The sequence below is a fragment of the Danio aesculapii genome, chromosome 23 (assembly GCF_903798145.1).
Source record: "Danio aesculapii chromosome 23, fDanAes4.1, whole genome shotgun sequence".
Lineage (NCBI taxonomy): Eukaryota > Metazoa > Chordata > Actinopteri > Cypriniformes > Danionidae > Danio > Danio aesculapii.
The window spans coordinates 20,501,868-20,526,734 of record NC_079457.1 but is presented as its reverse complement, the minus strand read 5'-3'; the positions used below and the strand labels follow the sequence as shown (position 1 = coordinate 20,526,734).

Below are 24,867 nucleotides of genomic sequence, written 5' to 3'. Positions count from 1 at the left end.
CAGAGTTCACCAAGCTTGAACTTTGCACCGCAGCGAACTGTGAAACTTGACGCATGACCTTGCGTTTCCAGTCTGACCCATTCGCGTGCGTATGAACGAAAGTCTATGGGAGGAAAAGCCCAGTGTGACCGCAGCTCTCAGCTCTCTGGACAGAAATTTAAAACATGGAGGAATTGCTCGCTTTTAATTTTGCACATACAAAGCCCAGTGTGACCGCAGCTTAAAGCTGTGGTCACATTGGGCTTTGTGTGTGCAAAAAGGGGCGGGATTAAACAAGCTTATTAGACATTTAAAAAAGCGAGAGGTCGTGTTTTGATCCTCGATTGGTCTCATGCAGTCAACTGATGCGATTTAGCAGGTTAGAGTTCACCATGCTTGAACTTTGCACCGCAGCAACCTGCGAAACTTCACGCATGACCTTGCGTTTCCGGTCTGACGCATTCGTGTGCGTATGAATGGAAGTCTATGGGAGGAAAAGTCAAGTGTGACCGCAGCTTAACCGTAGCTTCAGACTACTAGAGACTATTAAGCAGGTGTGAGTTGGAGGTGGTTGGAGCTAAACTATGCAAAGCTGTTTGAGACCACGTTTAATTGCTACAAAAACTTTTCAAAATAAGTTATTGGAGAAAGTAAACGAGACAGAAATAAGAAAAAAATGATTTATTACTGAATAGCATTTATGTACAATATATTAACTAACCCACAAGTGGGTTTCTTCTCAACATGTTTAAAATACACATGGAACCTTAGGATCAATAACTCGTATGCATTTGATTGAAAGCATCATCTATCAAGTCTTAATATCAAGTCTAAAATGGACAAACGTCTGGAAATTTAGACTAAACTGCCTTCACAAAGCGGCAGTAACTACAGTTTGAAACAAGCGTCATTCAAATGTCTTTTTGAAATGTCTTGAGCAAAGGATGTACGTGTTTTACAAACAACTCCAAAAATCCAAGTTATGAGGGGAAAAAGCAAGCACAGTATAAATAGATGAACAATTAACCTTCAGATTTCTAAAGGACACAATTCCCAGTGAATGATGTAGAGCAGTGTTTCTCAACCACGTTCCTGGAGGACCACCAGCTCTGCATATTTCCATACTTCCCTAACCAAACACCTGATTTAGATCATTAGCATAGACTGAAAGACCTGTAATAGGTGTAACAGACAAAGGAGACCTCCAATGTATGCAGTGTTGGTAGTCCTCCAGGAACGGGGTTGAGGAAACACTGATGTAGAGCACCATGGTATAAAACAATTCAGTCAGAATTATTAATATCGACGTCACTCAGCTTGACTGAATCATGCTACTGTCATCAAACATATTCCAGCTACCCAGAGCAGATTTATTATATATGACCTTGACAGTAAAAAAAATGCAGGAATTGACTGTAATAGAGCCTGCAATTGTTTTTAAAATATGTTACACATAATACATGACCCTTGTTCTCATCCAGCCCTTCCATATGCCTTTCAGACAATGAATGCTACAGCTCCAGTTATTTTTCGCACCTGCTGTTATAAATATATCCCATCTTCCAGTTAACAGTTCAAAACATCAGCAGATTTCTGACTGCAATCAATACATTGGTGGAAGTAAAGCTACTAAAGTATGGAGGGAATAGTGAAGTTGGCATTCTACAAATGTGCTAGTAACGCAATGTCACGTTGCCCAAAATTGGCAAACCCCAAACAAAATGAGGAAGAAATGTTCAGTAGTACTTTAAAAATAAACTGAATGACTCTTCAATGCAAGTTAAGTGTTATAATGCAGGCAAATAGAATGACGTATCATCAGTATTTTACATGTGTGTGTTCTGAAGTGGTACTCACAACTAAATCCCTAAAAGGACTGCAAACAAATAACAGTGCAGTTGAGCATGCCAACATCCCAGTATAATGAAAATACAACATACTAAAACATTCCCATTAAAATAACAGTTGATTCTGAAAAGCATACAAGTGGTAGTGACTTTCGTGATGACGAAAAATCACTCATTTTCTGAATTGTTTTCTGACTAAAATTGAGAGTTCAACCACAATACAGATTTGAAGAACCTGAAAACAATTAAATAAACATGCACATATGCTCCCTGTGAACATTTAAAAGCATCCGTAACAACATTAATGGAGTACGTTTAACAAACGCAGCCTGAGAAAAAAAATAATCTGGCTGTTTTTTTTACTAGAGTAATTATTCTGCATTTCTTCCAAAGGAACAAAGAACTGCAATGCCACTTTGTCACACAGTCTGTTTTGCTACACTTAGCTTTGTACATGAATTGCTAGTCATAACAGGAGGAGACAGTGTTATCCACATTTTTTCACATTCTCACAACAGCAGTAGAGCACTATATATAATCGTAGACCGACGCTGGAATATGACATGTTGTATTAGTGAATGAGGACAAAAATGAAACCAAAACACATTCGTTCAAAAAGTCACACAGTAAAAGTTCATTTCTGAAACAAGTAGTGAAATAAAAACCGTAAAGAGGTGAATGCCTGTCACAGTTCAATTGTCATTCCTGCCAAAATAATAAAACAATAAGTCCACGGAGGGCGGTTGTGCTGATATCAGCAGTTGGAGGCTTGTCCATGATAGGGGACGCTGATATTGGAGAAATGGAAAAGGGCTGGGATGGACTCAGTAGTTTCATCTTAGATGGTGAGGTAGGCCTCGTCACAACTTTAAAAGGTAAAAAAAAAGGGCTAAAACTGGCAGGCTGCTTTTGGCGCAAGTCTTTATTCGCTTGTGCGTCTCTACAGGGATCTACAGCATCCTGTGCATTTCAGATCTTAACGTCTTCTTGGACGCTAAGTTGTGAAAGAGTCTTCTTAATTCGCAGAGCTGTAAGCCGCGCCGCTCCGTTGGCATACCAACACTCCCGCATGATCTTTCCCATCACTCTCAGCGCCTGCAGAGAGAAAAACCAAATAAAAAAAAATTGAGGTTCCCAGCCTCTCTCACAAGCCTCTCTACAAATAACAGCTGAATTGAATTTTAAAAGTCTGCATTTCCACATGGAATATTCTCAGATGGGATGCCTTAAGCATATTGCAGTGACAAATGGCTTTTCAAATTGGCAAGAACGTTTGCTGTGAATGCAGCGCCAGTTTATTTTTCTCATTATGGTTTACTACTATCACTAATTTCACCATGAAATTCAAGTACTGACAGAACTAACTGGCTAGTGACTGTTAATGTCAATCAGATGACCTTTTGGCTACTTTACATAGTATACTTTGGTTTTGATATGAATAGTTCAGGACAAGAATGAATCCTTCTAGTATGCATATGTTGAGTGACTGTACACAGATGAATATATAAAATCATCAAGTACTCTTTGGAGGGTCTTGGACAGACTAAAGCTGTGTCCCAATTTACATGTTATCTGTCCTAAATAGTATTTAAACATAGAATTCGTAAATCCCAAACCATAGTATGTTGGTTCCCAGATGGTTTGCTATTTCTGGTAAAAAGTCAAAGTGTAGAACTGTCTGTATTCTAACCACTAAGATTGCCCACAATACTTTGTAGTTTTAATCAAATTTATGTCCAATTCACAAACTCGGTTAAAATGTGTAAACAAACTACAAACATGGCAGATGCACAAGACCAACCGTCAAGTAGAGAGTCTTTGGTAAAGTTGTTTGAATGACTGTTAATTGTTATCTAGCCAACTGGAAAATATTTAAATCATGTTTTCAACATTAGATTTGCAACAACAATGTCAACTTATGTGAAGACATGTTTGGACATTAACTTCTGAATGCATAATTATGCAGACCTGAGATGAAGTCTGCATGAATGGCAGATTAACTAACACACAGCTGAATCCCCAATCCAAAGCTTATTAAGTGTGACATCACCTGAAGTGGTTTCCGGGTCCAATTGCTATATTAAACTGTACGGGAAGCCACAACAAATGGTAATAATGCTTACAAAGCGATGTAATACTTTCTAAAATCCCGATCGATCGATCACTCACTCACTCACTCACTCACTCACTCACTCACTCACTCACTCACTCACTCACGATGGCCAGAAAGTGAATTTTTTATAAATTGTTAAAACATTGGTGTTTGCAATGCAGCAAGTGCAGAGACAGTTGTGTACACCATGATTTCATATAAAATTCACTTTAATGTGTGATATGACTAAAAAGTGTTCATAAACAACTATTTTCTCAATTCAAAAGAGTAGCAGCTTGGACCTGGAAACAGTATCCCATACGTCACGACTTCACAAGAGGATAAGGTAGCCTAGGTAAATAAAAATGAAAGAAATGTGGATGATGCGTCAAGATGACTGACAGGGGACGTAACTAAGCAACATAACAGTTAATGAGTTACACACTCAAAAGTATGTACTTTTTCCTTCACTAAAAAAAGTACGTAGTTGTATGAAGTTCAACAAGTTTGTAAATTGGGGCTCATTATAAGATACAAATTTCTTACCTCATAGCTCTGCCACCAGTTGGGGACATTGGGCCGAAGCCTCTGGTCACACACCACCTTCCTCATCTCTTCTATGGAGGGGTCGGACGGCACCAGGTCATAGTAGGGTAGCTGATAATCTTCATGGATACCTGAGAAGATAGTTAGAATGAGTCTGGTTTTACTGCTCATGGCATGGGAAACAAAATATTAAACATTGAATTTTATAACATGGTAAATATTAAATATACAGTGCATTTATTTAATCAGAAATACAGTAAAAACAGAAATATTGTGAAATATTATAGGAATTTTAAGTGTTTTCCATTTCAGTATATTTTAAACACTGATTATTTCTGTGATTGCAAAACTGAATTTTAAATTTCTATTTTATTAATTTCTACACTTTAATTTCTAAAGTGCTGATTGGGACATTTTTTTTAAATCTTAATACAATATTATTAATGCTAAAAACAGTGCTGCTTAGCAAAACAACTACACCGATTCAAAATCAAACAAAAAGTGCTCAGAGGTAGCTTAAATAATGTGTTGGTCCTGTAGGGCTGCTCGATTATAATACAAATCATAATCACGATTATTTTGGTCATAATTGTCAATCGTCACTATTATTCAAAATGATATTCAGTTAAAGTCAAAATTATTAGCCTGTGTTAAACATCATTTGGGATATATATATTCAGAGTAAGGAATTCTTCCACAGTATTTCCTATAATATTTTTTCTTCTGGAGAAATCTTATTTGTTTAATTTAGACTAGAATAAAAGCAGTTTGAAATATTTTAAAATTATTAAGCAATATATATTTTTGATTGGCTGCAGAAGAAACTACTGTAATACAATGACTTGCCTAATTACCCTAATTAAGCCTATAAATTTTACTTTAAGCTGAATGCTTGTATCTTGAAAAATATGTAGTAAAATATTATATACGGTCATCATGGCAAAATAAAATAAATCAGTCTCATTAAATCTATTATGTTTAGAAATGGGTTGCAAAAAAAAAACTTCTTTCCGTTAAAGGGTCGCTAATAATTCGGGAGGGCTAATATATATATATATATAAATAAATAAATATAAATAAATATAAAGTCAGTCCAAGGCACTCAAAAAATGTGGAAAAAAATATATTAAAAAGCCTTTATTGACATGGCAAACACTTGCCTTCATCAGGGTAATGTTGAGGTTACACCCATACCCCCCCCCCCCCCCCAATTACCCTGATGAAGGCGAGTGTTTGCTTAAACACAGAGGCACAGTTTTAAGGAATAGCCATGTCAGTAAAGGCTTTTTACTATTTTTTTCCACATTTTACGAGTGCCTTGGACTGACTTTACAGATTCTTTAATAAAAAGTAATACAAAAGAGAGATTTTTTTTAAATCGTATTTTGAAGTCACATTTGATCACTTCAATAAATCTTTGCTGGGGTTTTTTAAAATTAATTTTAACAGAGGCAGTGTAGTTTCTAACCATTTTAAAATCTTTGAAAGGAAAGCTCATAATGATAGACCACTATTATAGGAGCTCTATGCAACCTGTGAATAACTGACAATAATTGCAGGTTCATGCAGTGGGTGTAAGATGCGTCTCAATTTTCCCTCACCTCCAGCATTACACCGTCGTGCAATCTCCCAATATACCAGCCCCAAAGCATAGATATCAGCACACTTGAAAGAATCAAAATGCTTCATGTTGATCGTTTCATCTAGTACCTCTGGGGCCATATACCTAAAAAGGCAAAAAAAAAAAAATCCCTCACATTAGGTTGTCATAATTACATTTAAATACAAGCAGCTATTGTTAGTAGTAGTGACAGGGCCAGATATACCTTTTAGTGCCCACCCTCTGATTGGGGGCAATGTCTATAGTATCAGTGATGGACTCGTGCCGTACAGCGAGCCCTAGATCTGCTATGGCACATGTGCCGTTCTTTTTCACCAAGATGTTTTTGGATTTGAGGTCACGATGTGCGATGCCTGGTTTCCCTGTAGGAGGAGATCATGATGGTTTAGTGAGTCCAGGAATTGACAGATCATATACTTTTATAGTCTGAAGGATATTTTTTTTGATAATCACCCTGTGTGCCCAGGATCTCCATGTGCAGATGTGCCAGACCGCTGGCTGCTGAGAGCGATAACTTGATCATCCCCTCGATTGTGACGGAGTAGTGGTTGAGATAGTCAAATAATGAGCCATGCTCATGGTAGTCAGATACTAGCCACAGCTGTGTCCATGTGCCATTGTCTAAAAACAGAGACACATTTAAACCAAGAAAAAGATTTAAAATGGAACAAAATTACCCTCTTTGATCACTTAAAGCAGAGTTCATACACATTTTTTACTACTAAAATTCCATGACTTTTACAGGACTTAAGTAAATTTTCATGTCTTATTGTTTTATGTAATGTGTACGTATACATGGTAAATAATAAGAAAAAAATGCATGTTCAAATGTATTACACCAGATCATAAAACACACAATCTATATAATTTTACATTTTTATCTATGTAAAATCTATTTAGATATGCTCACACACCACTAATAATGTGAAGGCATGTCATTGGCCAAGGACAATTGAGACTTTAAGACCTTTTTAACACCATTATGAATGAAATTTCAGACTTACACAAGGCTAAACGCTAAGGATTTTTTCTAATTGCCCAGTTAAAACATTAATAAACCATTAAAAACAAATGACATTGTAAGGAAGATAATTAAACCATATTGGTAAATAGAGTTAATAAATAAATTTTTGTTAAAACTGTTATTGAGATGGAATGTTAGTGATTGAACGCTGGAATGTTAGTAATTGATTGTCAGCTCGATTAGGTCGCCTTACATGGACATAGGAAAATTAAGATCTGTTTGAATTATTTTAAGACATACAACACTATATTTCTGTACATTTAAGATTTTTTAAGACCTCACAGATACCCTGTAGAAGTAAAGACAACCAATAGAATAATATTCAAGTATACAGACATTTCTTAAACTGATTTCGATTACTTTTTCAAAACTTTAGGTTTTTCTGTTTTTCCAAAACTTTTCCAGGCCTGGGAAGTGTTATTTCAGAATTCCATCACTTTTCCATGTTATCCATGACCATGTAGTTCATCCAAACATGAAAAAATACCTCATCATTTACTGCCCCTCAAGTGGGTTTAAACCTTTCTTTTTTCCGTTGAACACTAAAGAAGATATTTTGAAGAATGCTGGTTGACTATTGACTTCTATTGTTGGAAAAAATATGATGGAGGGTAATGGGTGCTAGCAACCTGCATTTTTCTAAATATCTTCTTTTGTGTTCAACAGAAAAAAAAAGATACTCAAATATTGGGCGAATTATCCCTTTAATATAATATAATATAAAATAATATAATATAATATATAACACAACATAATATAATATAATATAGAATACTACATTCACAAAATGTACTAAAATTAATGTTAAAAACCATAATATACATTTCATTAGGACTTTAAATTATTAATTATTTATTTTATTTTAACAACTTATTGGATGAACATAATGATATGTACTTCTTACCTTTATTATCAGCAGCAATGAAGCCCAAGATGTTTTCATGGCGGAGCATGATGGTCTGGTAAATCTCAGCTTCGCGGAACCAGGAACGTTCCTCTCTGGATGAGAAGATCTTCACAGCCACATCACCTCCTCGCCACCTTCCCCTCCACACTTCCCCAAAGCGACCTTTTCCTATGATCTCCTGCAGTACAATTGTCCTGGCCACAGTCCTCTGAACGAACAAGGGAAGCCCTGCAGAGAGACAGAGAGAGAAATCAGCACATAGGCAAAACACTTTTCAGACATGCAGGAGAAGGATGAACATGCAACTTACCAGATCCTGAACCAGAGGTGGACAGATCGAAGATGAGATCCTGTAAGGTCTTGTCTTTGGCCAAGTACAGGTGATCACAGGATGGATCCTCAACGTCCAGTCGCTGCCGGTGGTTATAGTTTCGTTGGTGGTGCTGGAAAAGGAGCACTCCCACGATAAGCAGCAGGCAAAAGAGGAAGACTGGGCCTGCTATCACTGCCACCAGCTCTACTGGACCCCAACTACCTCCTTTACCATCAGTAATCCCTGAAAGAGGTAGGTAAAAGGAAGATCATTTTCTTTTCAAAGTCTTTAGGCTACGATATTTTAACACTAAAAATATTCAAGCAAAAGAATTCTGTTGAATTTTTTGAAAATAGAAGTTAAAAAGCACAGGTGCCAAAGCCAGTTCCTGGAGGGCCGCAGCCCTGCATAGTTTAGTTCCAACCCTCTTTAACACACTAAAGCTGCTGTCACACCAGAGTTTGAGCTTGCAAAATTCTGTCATATGGTGCTGTGAAAAGGGGTGGGATTAAACAAGATAATTAGACATTTAAAAAAGTGAGCGATTTGGTCCATGTTTTAAATTGTGTCATGTTCTGTCCAGAGAGGTCATGTTTTGATCCTTGATTGTTCTCACGCCATCAAGTGATGCGATTTCGCAGGTCAGAGTTCACCAAGCTTGAACTTTACAATGAAGCAAACTGTGAAACTTGTCACACAAGCTTGTGTTTCCGGTCTGACGCATTCGTGTGCGTATGAATGGAAGTCTATGGGGAGAAAAGTCCAGTGTGACTGTGACTTTACTCATAGGACGTCACATTTCCTTTATTTTGAATTTTTTCCTTCTATTGTCACAACTGAATCCATGCATCCTTACTGAATTAAAAAATACACAACCATTAATTAAAAATACTGATCCCAATCCTTTAAACTTTGTAGAAATATTTAAAAGCTATAAATAAATGAAAGCATCATTTGTACTAAACAAACTAATTTAATGTACGTACACCTTTTTTCAGAATTTTTGCAATTAATTTGCAAAGGGATTGCTTTGCATGTGAAACATTTTGACAACTTTGCAGTTGTAAATTTATGTGTGAAGTATTTGACCTTACCCTATATCAAACACTTTTGGGACTGAATTCGGTTGATATGGATATTCATGTATGCCTATTGGCAGGCCACTGCAGCATGAAACACTAATCATATATTTAATTTGAAAGTGATCTTTTTAAAGTGAAATAATCATTTATTTATTTAGTCTCTAAAACCTCTAAACTTCTATGTTGTTTTAATTCATTCATTATCTGTCAGCTTAGTCCCTCATTTATCAGAATGAACCGCCAACTATTCCAGCATGTTTCACACTCATACACTAAGGTCAATTTAGTTTATTCAATTCATTTATATTGCATGTCTGTGGATTGTGGGGGGAAACCATGAACTCACGCGAACACGGGGAGATCTAAAATGACCCAGCCAAATCGAACCAGCGACCTTCTTGCTGTTCAAGCTTGGTGAACTCTGACCTGTGAAATAGCATCACTTGTCTGCGTGAGAACAATCAAGGATCAAAACATGACCTCTCTGGACAGAATTTAATATATGGACCAATCACTTGCTTTTTAAAATATCTAATCATCTTGTTTAATCCTGCCCCTTTTCGCATCACCGTACAACAGCATTTCGCAAGCTCAAACGCTAATGTGACCGCACATTTACCTGTAGGTTTCAAACAAGCCTTAAGGGCTCAATTAGTTTTATCAGGTGTGTTTAATTAGGGTCGGAACTAAACTGTGCAGAGCTGTGGCCCTGTGACACCTGTGTTATAAAGAATAATATATTTTCATCTTTCAATTTGCTTAGCATTCAATTTTCCTCAAGATTGATATAAAAAGTGAGTGTTAAATGAAAGCAAAAGTAAATGTCACATTCCACTTTTTATAGGTTTGCCAACAGATTACATAACATAGCAAGTATTGCATTAAATAAAATTACATTTTGGTTGCCAACTAATATTACTATTCAAAAGTTTGAGGTTGCAAGACATTTTTTAAAGCAATGTGTACATGCATCAAGACTGCATTAATAAAAAATAAAAAATCTAATAAAAAAATCACTTGTGCTGTAAAATATTATTACAGTAAAAAAATATTTGTAAATTTGTATAAAATGTAGTTTATTCATGATAGCGAAGCTGATTTTTTTATTCAAATTTCTGTTACTCCATAAACATACATTACTATTAATGAAGAAAACTGCCTTCATATTTTTAACATCTAAAACACACTTTTTTTTTTCATAATTCTTTAATGAATAGATTTTTTTTGACATATAAACCTTCTGTAGTATAATAATGTCACATAAGTTAATTGACCCTTCCTGAGTAAAGAAAAAAAAGGCATTAAAAAAAGCCTTACTGACCCCAAACATTTGAAAGGTATTGTGTTTGGCCTGTACTGCTACCATTGGGAATCTGGAGGTTGATGCTGTTGCAGAAGTCTGTGTAACAGCAGTGCGTGTTGAGCAGGCCTTTAGCGCTTAAGCAGTAGATGGGCTGTCCAGGAGGAACCAGGCTGACCCGAGGGATGCAGATCCGTACTTGCTGCTCTTCCTGCCCATTGATGTAGGATGTGGAGGCCATGCAGGCCCCATCGGTCTCGCACACATAACCTGTGCTCTCGCAAGCAGTGCAGTTACACCTGAGGGCTAGAGAAGGACACAGAGATCACAGATTTAAATAGGACTCTAAAAAACTTGAGCGTCTTCATCATAAAATTTGATTACAAATGAGGATGTGTTGACTTCCTTTAGTGCAGGAGTGCCCAAACTTTTTATTATGAAGGGCCAAAAACCAAACTTGATTGAGGCTAGTGGGCTGAATCGCGCTAGTTTTTGCTTTGATTTGCTTGCTGATGTCTTCTGCATAGTCCTCTATCCGTCGAGTGACAGTATCTTTTCAGTTTGCTTTTTTGTAGCGCAGCAATAGAACAAAAACAAATAGCTTACGTCAAATTAGAAATGATGATCTCTGTGTTAAAGGCATATGCCCCCCCAACCTCTTTATCATTCTCATTTTCTTCTCAGATGGGCCAAATCAAAGGTTACGATGTGCCAACTTTGGGCATCTCTGCTTTAGTGGATGCTTTAAGTGAGCTGTGCTAGTAAGTCAAAATGTCCACCAGAGGGCAAGCAAAACCAATTTGAAGGCAGGGAATGACTGGGTAAGGGCAAGTCTGGTCTGCATACAGAGTTCAGCTTGCTTCCAAACTGCATAACATGAAACCGAATCCGCCACTGCAGATGAACCCAAACACACTGTGTACAGCAGAAGCTGCCATGGGACAGTCTGATTCGGACCCCCACTGCAGCACCTTTGTATCAGCAGAATACTATCACAGACAGCATTGCTTTTTTACACATGATCAGATGCGACACTTAAGAGCTACTGTAGTACCTCAGAGGACGTCAACGATGATTTATAAAAGCACTACTACTAAAAACACATTAAAAACTCAATTTAATCTTACCTAGTGTGCTGCTAGAGGATGATCTGGGTGGTAACAATCTCACACTAGCTCTTTGTATTGTTTGATTACTTAAAGCAGTCATAAAAACTTTTCACATAATATATAACATGAGTAATTTAGATTTTTGTTTACCAGCTCATGGTGCCTTTTCCAAAAGCATCATTAGCCAACTTCGGCAGCAATAGCTGATATTAACGTCATCATTCATAGTTCCAATGAACATTTGCACACTTGTGGTTGGAGGACAACAGCTCTCAGTGGTTAGCATAGTTTATTTTTCTATTACATATGGACTAAAATAGATCATGCACTTGAGCAAAATAAGCAAGCTAACATGAAGTACTATATATACACCTGCACCACAAGCATAGCATCAACAACAATTCTAACCAACTTGGTTCAAACACCATAGGCCTGTTGCATAAAGCTGGATTTGGGCTTTTACACTGACTCTTGAGTTTTTGGGTTTCAGGTTTCATGACCACGGTAACATTCGCTATAGGGCTTACCAGCTTTGGAGCAGGTTTTATTCTGGGTTGGAGTAACCCAAAATGGACCAGTCAGTTGTGATTAAAGTGACATATATCTGATGCAATAAAGCCACTACCAGTCAGCTAAAATCTCTTTTTTGGCTCCAAATTAAAGCATTTCTGAGACAAATTGGTCTTTTGTTGCTATTAATGAATCTGCATTATATGAATTCTAATTGTATTAGAATATTATATATTCAAATAGTTTAGAATTGTCAATTAATATTAGTTATAACTTTTAATTCCAACTTACATTTAAATATTCACATATAAATTTACTTTACTATTAGCAAGTGTTGAAGCTGGGTTCTACTGATGAAACTGCAAAACTATCTTCAGTAAACATTCTTTGATTGAATCTTGGACTCTGGGTCTTCTTCGTACGACACACCAGTCGATATCGGTTAAAACCGTCAGTTCCCCAACAAAAGCTTTTATAAATGACTTTTGAGCGGTTTGTGCTCAAAATAGATTTACAAGGCGGAAATAAACACAGCAGCGACGCAGTAGGTAGTGCTGTCACCTCACAGCAAGAAGGTTGCTGGTTCGAGCCTCAGCTGGGTCAGTTTGCGTTTCTGTGTGGAATTTGCATGTTCTCCCTTCATTCGCATGGGTTTCCTCCGGTTTCTCCCACAGTCCAAAGACATGCAGTACAGGTGAATTGGGTAGGCTAAATTGTCCAAAGTGTATGACTGTGAATGAGTGTGTATGGATTTTTCCCAGAGATGGGTTGCAGCTGGAAGGGGATCAGCTGCGTAAAAACAAATGCTGGATAAGTTGGCGGTTCATTCTGCTGTGGGAACCCCAGATTAATAAAGAGACTAAGCCGAAAAGAAAATGAATGAATAAAATAAACACAGCTGATGCAGCAAAAGTTTAAGATGGCAACTTAAAAATATATGTAAAATATACATATATACATACATATATATGTTACATTATTGATTTAGTTTAATATGATAATATATTTTTAAGTTGTCATTTTAAACTTCTGTTACACCAGCAGTGTTTATTTCTGCCTTGTAAATATATTTAATATTAATATAAATCATTTAATTTCTGATAATGATATCTCTGCGTCTTCAACAGACAAGTTAATAGACAGTTAACAGAGAAAGTTCACTAAACCTGATCTTAACCAGGTTGGATTTGTTTGCTTTTGTCAACCCGAAACTTTCTCTGCAACCCGAAGCAATTGCAACTGCCTAGTTTATTTCTGCAATAATGGATCAAAGTGTTGTAATTAAACAGGAAATGATGTCATTGTTTAGGTAACACACACCATAATGTAGGCTTGCCGATGGCAAAAAAACACAGTTTTAATTTATTGGTATATCAAAAAGTTGGAATCATGTATGCATGAAATCTGATCGTGAAAGTGGTTTACATAAAGCCTAAACATTGCAATGCAGCTGACATATTCATTCAGATATGCATTGGATCATTGCAATGTCACTATAGCTAGCGCAATTTGAAAAAGCTTTAAAACAAAAAAAACCTGCTTATTTAATGAATATTTAGTCTCATCCACTAAATAGTTTCAGAAAATATATTTAAACGTGCATTTTTGTCTGGTATACTCGATTATTTCCAAATTTCACTCAATCGACTTGTGTTTACCAGAAGGCTTTTTAGCAATCAACTGGATTATAAAAAAATATTTGGGCACAAGTAATAGTATCTACTTTGGAACAGGTTAATTGCTTGGATTATTATTATGTAGTCAGATCACTTAAGAGAGAGAGAATTTTGAGTTTATTGCCATTTCATCTTCTCTGGCTATGTCATGGCAAAAAAAAAAAAAAGCAGATCAAGTTTATCACATTTTAGAAATACCACTTTTCTATGCTTCTGAAAATATTCTAACAATTAAAAGTCGTCAACAGCAATAAATAATACACAAGGTAAAATACATAAATAATAATAATAATAATAATAATAATAATAATATAGAAGATAAACAGTTTAGGGTTTACTTTTGATAAAAACAATTTTAGAAGGATTCACATTTAAAAAGATTTAATTTAAAGTCTCTCCAGATTAAAAATGTCTGATAACATTAAAAATACGGCATTCCACAAGTATACGTTTGTCAGATCACTTAAAAATATACTGGTGTACCTTGGTGCAGAGATGATAACAAATGGTAAAATAATTTATTTACTAACGTAGTTGGTAGTAAGTTAATCTTTCTACTGCAAAAAGTATGAACTTTCCCAAAAATATTAAACTGTTCTTAAAAAAAATGTTTTTTTTAAAGAATTGTGCACTTGATTTGCTCATTTGATTCATTTTGTAAGCTAAACCTGACCATCTAAAGCCATAAAGCCATGCTTTGAGCATTTATATTTAAGAATGTACCATTTAAACACATATATTAATAGAAAAAAAAACATATACTAATGTAATCTAGAAATCTAATCATAGTTGCATCAAATTCAGTATGTAATCATAATAACATCCATTTTGTTTTCATTTTGCCTACAGCATGATCTTAAAAGTCAGAAGGTTTAAATGTCAATCTTCTGGGCAGTTCAAAAAGTTGTTGTGGTGATGATCATCTTTCCTTTTGTAACTATTTTCAACTACCATCACCATTGTGTATTTTTGTGTCTCTTCAGCTGATCAGGCAAACTCAGACAGGATATGATGGTACACGGCTGGTACTCAGACTGCCGAGGTCATGACACGAGGGGTGGTGTTCACACTTCACCGGTGCCCTCGATTTTATCCAAGTCGCGTACAATAGCAGGCCACTTAAGACAAATTGCAGTGGTTTGAAAATAACAGGGAGTTCAGACGGCTCGACGGCTGATCACAACAGGGCCCACCAAGTGACAAAAAGCTCTTTAATGCAGTCTTTTCTGAGCGCCCCTGTCAAGAAAGTTCTTTTCTAATCCTCTCATTTCAACGCTTTCCCACATGTTCGGTCCTCTGTTTTTACCTTGTACTCTTACTGTCACTCATCTCACTCCACACGCACTTAATTGATCTGACTCACTACACTTCCTCCCACAGTTGTTCGCACACAGGTTTATTGCACAACTCATGACATGCTATTGGCTGAACCACACCCTTGCTGAACAAGTGTCAACTTCGCTTTTTCGCCGTGTGTATGTGTGTGGGGGTGTGTGTGTGTGTGTCAAATGTCATAGAGCAGGAGAAGGGAGTGCGAGACGGTGTTTGTGTACTCTTTATAAATCTTAAAAAGGCTGTGATCTAACAGACATCGAAGCACACTGCCAGTAACCGTTAGTGGAGCGGATCCAAGTCAACTGAAGTTCACATGCACAAGGAATTTCCTGCAGATTACATGGAGGTAACCAGGCCCTGATAGCGAGAGGAAAAACAACCCGGTGCCATAATAACCCTCTAATGGAGCACACGCGATATCATTAAATCACCGGGCAGCAAATAGAATGACCGTAATTGCCTCGTAGTCTCTTTCCAAAGTAGTCTGAGAAAGCGCATCATAGAGATCTCATTTATCACAATCAGGATAACTATACTTACAGCTGAAGTGTGTAATTTTTGTTAAAATGCTTAGGGGAAGAAAACTGGGTTTAATACAGGCTATGCTAAACAAGTTTGTGGATCAGGACGTTTATATTCCTTGTCCTTCACATTGTTTACAAAAGTACAAATCTGGCTAGCAGCGAATTACAATGAAAGTATTTGTAAATTGATGTAGAAAATATGTTAACGTGTTTTTAGTTTGACAAGAAATCACCAGACATTTTTTATAAAGTCATACAGAACTCCAATAATACTTGTAAATAAACATTACCTGACGTAAGCACTTTTAATCTTTATTATATAAAGAAAATGAGGGACTAGCCTAGCCAACGTAATATTTGTAGTAAACAACATAATCTAATGAACATAGACAATTAAAAGTAACCTACAAATAACTATTTGTTGGCTTATTTACCAAGTGTAAAGATACTGTTGAAACTTTTCTGAGCAACCCAAACAAATGGTCAAAGCAAACCTACTCAACTAATAGTGTGGTTTGGGGATGGGGCTGTGTGTTTCATCCACTAATGAAAGATGATGAAACTCTGCATGGTGACAGAAATTGCACCCTTTAGTTAAGTGCCCTTCAAACACATTTGATTGGCTTTAAATGACAGTAAGCCAGTCCAACCACTAGTAATTACATCATAATATCTCTCTTTGGGTCAGCCATATGACCTTTGTATGATATTTCCTCTCCATTTTGCCATAAAACACTCAACTTGCCAATAATGTGTGTGAGGAACCTCTCAAATTATTTAGGCAGTCCGTTTTCAACAAAATTCTGTCAAAAAGTAAATCAAAAAAATAAACAAAAGTTTTGGCTATACATTTATACAACAGTGTTAAGACTGGTTTATACTTCTGCGTCGAGTGCCTTGTGCGTAGCTGTGCATTTATACTTCTGCAAGCTGTTTGTGTTCATTTCCGAAATGCTAGCTGGCAATAGGTTATGTTATATTTCTCTGTTTTGAGTTTCTTCATGGATGTTTTGTTTTTCTGAATGCTACCTTAATGTACAAAATAGCTAAAACTCGCTCATTCAGAGACGGGAATGGGCGGACGTGCAACAACTTTAATCATAAGTTAAACAAAACAAAATGTTTCCATCTGGAGCTCCTTCACACGACTTGTGAATCGGCCTCGCGGCTCTCAGCACCGCCCACACTCGTCACTGCTACCAAGCCGACCAATCACACAGCTTGCGCTACGCATCGTTGCGATGTGTAGTTACATTTTTTAAGAGGTGCACTTACGCATCGGCATCAGTCACGGCAAAAACCACGGCTTGACGTAGAAGTTTAAATCAGCCTTTAAGCGGGCCTGAATATACAAAGTGAAGACAAGTTTTTTTTAAATAATACTGTACAAACTATGAAAAGCATTTAGCCTATAGGCTTGAGTGAGTACTTGACAACCAAAACTAGGACATACTACAGGACTTTATGTGTACAGTCGTAGTCCTTACACGTAGCATTGCCATCTACTAGCCTGGCATGCATAATACAGCAATTTTATTAATTTTCCTGGCTCTATGGGGATACAGTTTTAAATTAATACATTTTTTGTCAATGTAAAATTTATTTGGATAGCATTATTAAACACAACCACAGGTTGACTAATGTGCTGCACAATACAAATCACAAAGAGAAGGATCTAAAATTATAGCTAACACAAACAATTCTCACTGATAAAATGCCAAATCAAAAAGGTAAGTTTAACCTAGATTTAAAAACAGACAGAGATGATATAAATCTAATACAAGGGGCAGAGCATTCCACCATCTAGGACCAGCTACTGCTAAAGCATGGTCACCCCTGCATTTCAGCCTCGACTTAGGGATGCATAATAACCTCTGGTTTGATGACCAAATAGATCGACCAGGCTGATGTTTTTGTTAATTTTAGTACGGATTCTGCTTAAAACAGTCCCTTAAAAATCGATTAACTACATCAAATCCCATTCTGAATTGTTTGCTACAGTCTCACTGCAAATTTTAACCACAAGGAATGTTTTCTTTTTTTTACTTTTTAAATCTATCAGTGAGCTATGTTTTTACATCAAATATTGTGAGATGTAACGAGAAATACAATCTTTTTATTTTACCATACGTTTAAAATGTGCGTTCATTCTCACAATTGCAAGAATTTGCTAACCTGCTAAACCAAACCTTCCACAACAGCATTATCAAACACTAAATCACTTGCGCTACAGAAACCCGACACTCTTTCCACTCACATTCCTGCAATACAGTCTGAGAGACTTCAAAAAGACCAATCAAAGTTTATGCAAGGCATGTCGACAAAACTGTGAGCGTGGCTCCAAAACCTACGGCGAGAGTAACGTGAGCAGTTCAGGCCAAGCGAGGTCTTGTATGCGCATAATTGGTGGCCTTACACTGGCTCTTTGTGTGGAGATTAAGGGGACATGAGGAGGGTTTGGGCAGGCTGTGTCTGGACAAAGGATGGGAGTGGGCTGTGCGGTGGAGGATGGTGCAGTTTTACTGTTAGAGTGGCTGGGGGGTAGGGGACTCCCCCAACATGCTTTTAAGAGCTGCCGGTGAAAACAGATACGCCAGGACAGAACACAGAGAGGTAACAGAGGGCGACTTACAGAACCCCCATCTGCGATAGGATTTCGGCCAATAGACTAGAGAGACAGACCTTAAAACCCCAGTCTAGACTTGGCTTAACCCAACAGAAAAGAGGGGAATTCAGTAAAGGACAACATCAAAATCTCAATGCCAGTGTGAAGTTCCTATCATTCCATTCTTGTTCAGACAGGAAATGAAAACCATTGCGGGAAGACGTGAATGAAATCGTTGCCATTAAGAGTGCGCTTGGCTGATCATAGTCAGGCTCAGGGGAAGCCTTTAGTCAACACTGAAGCCGCAAACAACTTCACATTACTGGTACTGTGACTAAAGCCTGGACACATTTCACAACCTCTCCTTCACATGAGCACCAGCTTTCCATGTTGGGGTCAAAGTGAGGATTAAGAGCTCACAGGGTTTGTGGTTTAAACACTCAGAGGCAAATATTGCCCCCTGCGACACAAGCAGTCCTCTCATATCTATTACAAATGGACGACCCGAGCGGTGCTTGTCTCTCGTTGAAGGCATTATCTCTTGCTTCACCTCCTCTGGATAATGAAAGCCCATCATCCTCCTCTTCTAGCAGGATGCCAGGGGCTACTGAGAGCGGGCAGACTGAGAGAGTGCAGTTACCCAAGATGCATAGAGCTGAAATGAGATCCATTGAGCACCCAGACAGGGAGCTGATTAAGACATGCCGACGCCACCAGACAGAGAGCACGCGCACACACACATACAGACGAGGACATGCACTCTAAAACACACATCAAACTACACTCACAAAATCAATGCAGCAAAAGGAAGGGGAGCTTCTTCAGAACCCTTATGGTCAAATTACTCATCTGGTCCAGAGGCACAAATTTCTCATTCTCTCCCTGAAAACATTCAGTTTTTTTTCTCTTTTAAAGTGCATCAGCCTTAAAACAGTTCATGCCATCAAAATAATGCAGTTCTGTCTGATAAATAGAAGAAATTGAGTTATTTGTAAATAGACAAACTATTGTTTAAGTGTTTATAGTTATACATTAACAGCAGCAATGTCCTATATGCACAGCTAGCGTTTTTCAGCCAATGATGAACTTCTGGTGAAAATTTTATGTAACTATTTTAAATTTCATAAGGTTCCTTTAACAACATTGATGTTGTACTGTAATTCAAATATAATCAGTTAAATAGACTTAAGCATCCATTTGTTTGTTAAAGCGTAAAAAGAGACGAAACACGGGTCCCACCAATAGTCGCAGGCTAGCACAGAAAGTCCATTGAAAATACTGGGGAAAAATTACATTTCCATATTTCAAAGACATGGTGCGGAAAAACTGAATTTAATGCAGTGCTTTTTGTTCAGTCTGAGACCCACTTTATATTATATGTCCGCCAGGCAGGGAAGATCGCAGTTTTTTAAAGAAATCAGATCTTAAATTCACGATTTTATATGGAATGACAATTAACCGGAAGACCTGGGGCTGGCTGACTGAAATTAAAGGTCTGTGTGCATATACCCCATGAAAGGATAAGATTTTCACTCCAAAGTTCACTCCAAAATTTTGAATAAATTAAATGGAAGGTTTGTACACTATATATCATTGGATCATAGCGATCAAGAAAGCACCTAAACATTATGATAATAGCAGCCAACATGACTTCAAGTCTCTCGTGAGCCATATGGTTATAGATTTCCTTTTTTTCTACATTAAATAATGATCATTTGTTTGACCTGCGTTAGAATCAAAATTGTCATTTTAAATTTAGATACAATATTTGAGAAATGATTCCATTTTGGCTTCAATGATCTCAGATGTTTTGTTTTTAAATCTAGACAGGGAAATGAAGAAAACAGGAGATACTTATTTTTAGGGCAGGGTGATTAATCGAAAAATAATCTAAATCGACATTCAGAGCCTATAATCGATCAAATTTTTCCAGGTTGTATTTTTCGATTACTTTCCCTACTACGTGTGGAATCACGTGACCCTGCTCTATTTGGTACTTTTGTGTTACTTTGCACCACATTGGCGATGATTAGAAGCGGTGCCAGAGATGGCATATTTACCATTACATTAACCCTTTAACAGGCATCGTAACCACCTAGCTGACCTTTTATACATAGGTTATCATTATCATAGATTTTCATAATATTTATGCTGTGTCAGTATATTATTTAATCCAAGATGTGGGACAAACATTTTTTTGGGGGTTAAAATTATTATTTAAAATAAAATATTTCTTTACATATGATACAAGAAATGCACTGTTATGCATTTCTTGAAAAAAGAAATAATAAAAATAATTATTTACAGGATATACAAGAGTTATTTTATATAGAAGAGATACTGCTTATTCTCTATATTTAATATGAAAAACACTGAAGATAATATATTTTGTATTCAGATGTGCAAGTTAATTACTTTCACTTTTTTTAATGTTAAGTTATAAATAAATAATCATAGATAGTTGATGGAGTGTGTGTTTCCTTCAATTATTTTAAAATCAAGTAATGCAACCATCATTCAAAAAGCTCTCACTTGTAATATGTCAGCATTTTCACTGTACAAAACATGCCAGTGAACTATGAGGTCAAAAATAAATAAATAAATAAAATAAAATTGGTCATGAATCGTAATCGAGTTAAAATGTTCAAATAATTGAGATTTTAATTTTAGGCCAAATCGCCCAGCCCTACTTAATTTAAATTTCATACTTGAAATATAGTGCACAACTCGCATGGTGCTTTCATAGTATTTTTTTTTTGGGCCATTTTGGAAGTTGGAGTCTTGAACATGGTTTACTTTTTTACAACTGTGTACAGTAATAATGTTAATAATCACAGGTTTATTACAATACAAATTAAAGACGATATTTGAAGTACAAAGTGAAAAGAAATCTATTTAGTTGTGCTATTTTAAAGCAGGCACTGTAATGTAGGTCACACAAAGGTCTGTCACTATGTAACCAGCACTGCCGGTCGGCCATTCGGGTCATTATCAAGGTCATTAATGAAGCGGAGACCAGCTTCAGTCGGCTGTGACCGTGGACTCAACCCCAGCAGCCGGCCTCCCCAGACACACGCTCGCACGCACACACACTCCCCATGAACCCACATATCTTTCCGTGCTCTGATCTTATATACAAGCACACACATGCAAAATATGGCTTAATGTGCTCCCTTTCATTTCCATAACAGCACCTGGAGCCCTCCTGCCATACAAGCCTCAAACGTCTGCTCCTTCCTGACTTCACAACACACATATTTATATACATCAATAAATTTCTAGAATTGCGAAAGTGGAGAATTAACTCACTTTGTTCCAACTTGGCGCTGCTGTTATGAGGGGTGGAATGCATTAATGGTCATTTCTTGTAAGCAACTGAGTCACTGGTAAAAAGTACGTTTCAATAGGTCATTGTGTCATTCCAGGAGTGTTTTTCACGAAACGTAGATGGGGAAGAGCAGAGAGCACGATTAATAATACTTTGGTTTGGACTGCATATGTTGAAGGGGAAAAGAATAATGTGAGAGAGAATGAAAGCGACGCACCCTGCCTCACGGCTGTCTGCCTAGCACACACTGCCCATATCACATTGCTGTTGTTTTCTCACACAGGCCTGAGAGAAGCGTCACATGGACATCTAGAAGACTCACAAGAAGCTAGTTTATCAAAAACAAACAAAAACAGAATGCTTACTGAGCAACCAAGTAGTTTACTACAAGCCAAGAGCCTGGAAACACTAAATCGGGTTCAGCAGCAGCAGAAGCCCCTCAGCTCAGTCAAATAATTACCATAACATGGCTGAAGACGCCAATCTGTTTCATTTCCACTAGTCTGTGTCCAACTACCGGCAGCTGTGCAAACCCATCACTGGCAGCCTGAAGGCGCCTCTTGCGCTACAATCCACTCTCTGTAGACTCTGACATTGAGCTGACCCAGTCAGACGTACTACAGGTGGGATCTGTCTGTTTAGCATTTCCTATCAAGTTCTATTAGAGCATTTGGCAGGATTTTGTGCAACACAACCATTCGTGAACAGTGCTATGCTTCTCGGAAAAAAAGAGATGAGTCACCAATTAGAGATCACAGATTGCTGTGATTTGAACTTTTTCAAATCATGGCCCCTGCTGTGTTACATTTCATTACACAGCCTTCCTTCTCAGACTTGAGTTATCATCACACTACAAGAAGGTGGCTCAGTTTTTTCCAACTGAATTTCTTCTCAATATCGTCTGAGCAACATCAATCTGCCTCACACAGTTTTGTCCTTCTAGAAAAATCACACCAGTGTTTAAGCACAAACTGTTATCATGCTGTGCCATGCAACCGCAGACATGTTTATTTGTGCTGTGGATGTAACCACCATCCGTTTGGCCATACAAAAGAAAGGCAGACTCCCTTGACAGGCCACTGAATAGGGCTCATTGCCCACATTTCCATTACAAAGGACCAGACTCCAAATCTGACTTGAGTCTGAACTTGCTCAATGACCAGCTTCCCATCGTAGTCTACAACATTAATGTACTTGAATACACAAGAACCAGTAAAATCTGTAAATAAATGAGGCAATAAAAATAATGGCCTTATGGCTTGGCAACGGGGTCAACGAGGACTGTTTTTCATCAGATGAAATTCACAATGCTGATTATTGTTAAGAAACAAAGCCGGACTGTTTTGTAAACAGGTTACACCACAGCAAATGATGTACTGACAACAACATTTACGATATAATCTAACATAACTACAAACAAGGCCAGTCATTTTTAAATGAATCACTGGAATTCATGACAAGCTACATGTCACAACTAGCATTGGAAAGACAGATTTATACTGTAAATTGGTTCCTTTGAACATTTTCTGAACCAAAAATATGACAATCACAAAAACATCAGACATCTTGATGACAGTAATAAAGTGAGGGGAAATATAAACAAACGATGTAGGCCATTTACCAAGTCCTTTTATAATTTAGTTTTTACATTTATTTATGGCTAAGTATCGAGTCCAGCACATGATATACAGATTGTTTTTTACGTTGCATGATTCATTTTTGATTAATCATTGTTCATGTTCAAAATCTATGAATCCTTTTTCAATATTCCCCATTCTGACAAAACATATTGATCTGAAATTTAAAGGTAGGCTATGTATTGAATGTACCAATGTGTACCTGAAATAGGAGTTTGTGTTGGCCTGTGTGTTATAATTTCCTTTCAGTAAATCATCATTTTTAAAGGGATTTTGGCTGAACCGAATCCAGAAATAAATCCATTCGAATGCTTGTGGATAGAAGTGCAATGAAATCAATACCTAAAATAAACGTTGTGCAAGATGTAATAATTTGTTTCCTAAAAAAGAAAACGTGCTTTGAAGTAAAAAATATAAACAATTATTTCAGAAAATTTAAGAGGGAAAACAAATATCAATACAATAGATCATTCTTACAGTGATTCACAAACGTAATGCATCATTTTGCGTAATTCAGGTGAATCACAACACGAAACGACTCTCCTGTTTACGAAAACCGATTCAACCGATTAACTGAAAAGCTTTGAATCAAACACACAGGATTCACTTCGGAACAGATTGAAACCGTCGTCAAAACGTGTAAATTACCAGGTAAGGTTGGGGTTTCAAGTCAATAAATAAAAGTTTTGCATTGTGTTGTCCTGGAAATATTGGAGGTTTGACCATACGTGCTACAACTCACGTCAGGACTTATGGATGTAGTTTTGACCGAGACGTAATAGTAGTTGCAAACGTAAGGTAACCTTAAACTTAAATCCATACATTTCACTAGCAAGGACAGCAGGCTCGTCTATAAACAGGAGGAAGTGTGTATATTAATAATTTAAACGTGAATCTATTTGGTTAACGTTATATTTTCCAAGGGGGCAGCAAACACTCTTGCGCGGTTCACGTTAAATCCTAAAAGATGCAACCTCGAAATTATCTATACAATGTAAAATATTAGTAAATAATCAAGCTCACTAGAAAATCCAAAGCCAATATTACATGAATACGGAATAATTTAGGATACAGATGAGTGGTTTACAAACCCCAGACACAGCGCCATGATGCGCGCCAGGCTGCCTGCCTGCCCCGTCCAGCACAGTACAGCCTGGCCACGCTCTCTCTCCACACACCATCAGCCTAGCAAATAAATAAATACACACACACATGATCACAAGCACCCGACTCACCATCGCCAACCGCTAGTAATCCACACAGGGCGAGCAAGGCTACAGCAGTTCGTCGTGGAGGCATGACTGCAACATTCCCATCTCTTAGCATTAATGCATTCGTTGTGTGTGATATTGACAAGCGAGCGAGACTTCCAACACAACCACAAACCGACCAACCATACACCGCCTGCCAGGCTCGGCTAGACAATAGTGGG

The 24,867-nt window shown here is 37.2% G+C and overlaps 1 protein-coding gene across 2 annotated transcripts; it reads right to left on the bottom strand.

The window, feature by feature from the left end:
- Nucleotides 1–645: 645 nt before the first annotated feature.
- On the bottom strand, nt 646–24,867 carry acvr1ba (activin A receptor type 1Ba). 2 transcript variants are annotated; one of them, XM_056448813.1, is made up of 9 exons: nt 24,671–24,867; nt 10,733–11,017; nt 8,327–8,572; nt 8,014–8,244; nt 6,539–6,706; nt 6,291–6,447; nt 6,066–6,190; nt 4,465–4,595; nt 646–2,921 (listed from the first exon to the last, which is right to left on the bottom strand). In XM_056448813.1, exons 1-9 carry the CDS (start codon nt 24,759–24,761, stop codon nt 2,796–2,798), a joined length of 1,560 nt encoding a protein of 519 aa, XP_056304788.1. In that variant the 5' UTR covers nt 24,762–24,867; the 3' UTR covers nt 646–2,795. The 2 variants fall into 2 exon arrangements, with proteins under 2 accessions (XP_056304788.1, XP_056304790.1); XM_056448815.1 differs by having other exon boundaries at nt 10,775–11,017.